The sequence below is a fragment of the Bison bison genome, unplaced genomic scaffold (assembly GCF_000754665.1).
Source record: "Bison bison bison isolate TAMUID 2011002044 unplaced genomic scaffold, Bison_UMD1.0 scf7180017864324, whole genome shotgun sequence".
Lineage (NCBI taxonomy): Eukaryota > Metazoa > Chordata > Mammalia > Artiodactyla > Bovidae > Bison > Bison bison.
Genome location: NW_011494896.1, coordinates 10156130 through 10157264, shown reverse-complemented (window position 1 = coordinate 10157264; position 1135 = coordinate 10156130). Strand labels below are relative to the sequence as shown.

The 1135-nt window shown below is 53.7% G+C and overlaps 1 protein-coding gene across 1 annotated transcript in view; it reads right to left on the bottom strand.

The window, feature by feature from the left end:
- Positions 1-1135, bottom strand: part of TENM4 (teneurin transmembrane protein 4) — an 858900-nt gene that overhangs the window by 68116 nt on the left and 789649 nt on the right. The window contains exon 25 of the mRNA XM_010853253.1: positions 265-376. Within this exon, the coding sequence (XP_010851555.1) occupies positions 265-376 (112 nt within the window). The remainder of the gene's footprint in view (positions 1-264; positions 377-1135) is intronic.

Below are 1135 nucleotides of genomic sequence, written 5' to 3'. Positions count from 1 at the left end.
AAAAAAAAAAAAAACGGGCAGAGACTCTCCTGTAAATGGCCTGGTTCTCATTCCGCCTGATGTCTGATTTCCTGTGAGTCCACAGAATGTGAGCTTCTGCTTTTTTTTCATGGCCAAAGACCCTTCCCTTCCTTTGTCCCCCTTTGGTTGGGTGGGTGAACACAGTGCCCTCATCTGCAGGGCAGTGATGGCTGTGGCCAGCCGGCCAGCCTGCCCCGCCTCTCCCATGTGCCCTGCAGAGAGGGGTTCTCAGCGGGCACTCACCTCCGGGATACGTAAGCATGGCGCTCAGCCAAGGTGGCCCCCACTGGGCCCCCTGATGACACTTTGGCGAGGCAGAGCTGTGTGGTGGCCTTCTGGGTTTGGGTCTGCCAAGCTGGACCCTGGGCAGGTTCCTTAAATTCCCTAAGTCTCCTTTATCTTATTTGTCAAGGGCAATAGTAATAATTAATAGTAAATAAGAGCCAATAATAATAGCAAAATAATCTTGCAGAGCAGTCATATTAACACCAGGCAAATAAAAGAGGCCTTGCAAGAGAGAGTTTCCTTTTCCCCTGGTTACTTCCCAGCTCAAGGGCCCATCCTGCTCACATGGACCCCAGGCCAGGAGATGGGCAGAATCCACTCTCTAAAACGGTCATGAGAAACCTGGTACAGTTTCTCCTGAAAGGGAGGGTGGGGCTCCCCCATCTCTAACCAACCACAGCTCCCCTGGAACCCACCCTGTGACAGGCCTCTGCTTCTGAAGTATCTCGTCTGAGGGGGTGTGGAGATGTCCAACACACCAGGCCCCTCCCTGTGCAGGGAGAGTGCCTGTGCTCTGTCCCTCATGGTCAGGATGGGGACAGGGAAAGGTGACAGCTGGCTCTGTCGCCTATATACACCCGAGGAGCAGCCATGGGCCTTCTCTCAGCTCCGGGCAGCTGCAGAGAACCGCCCCTAAGTCCCGATGCCAGTTAAGTAACAGGACCAGGCTTGGTTACATCGGCACTGGGGCCTAGTTCGTGATACCATCCCTTGTCCTTATAAAAAGACTCATGTGATGCATGTCAATGGGTTTGGTGCCAGGAAGCAGGAAAAAGATTGAAGGGCTTCCAAGGAGTCTAACTCAGTGGCTGGCCGCCTTCTCCATCTG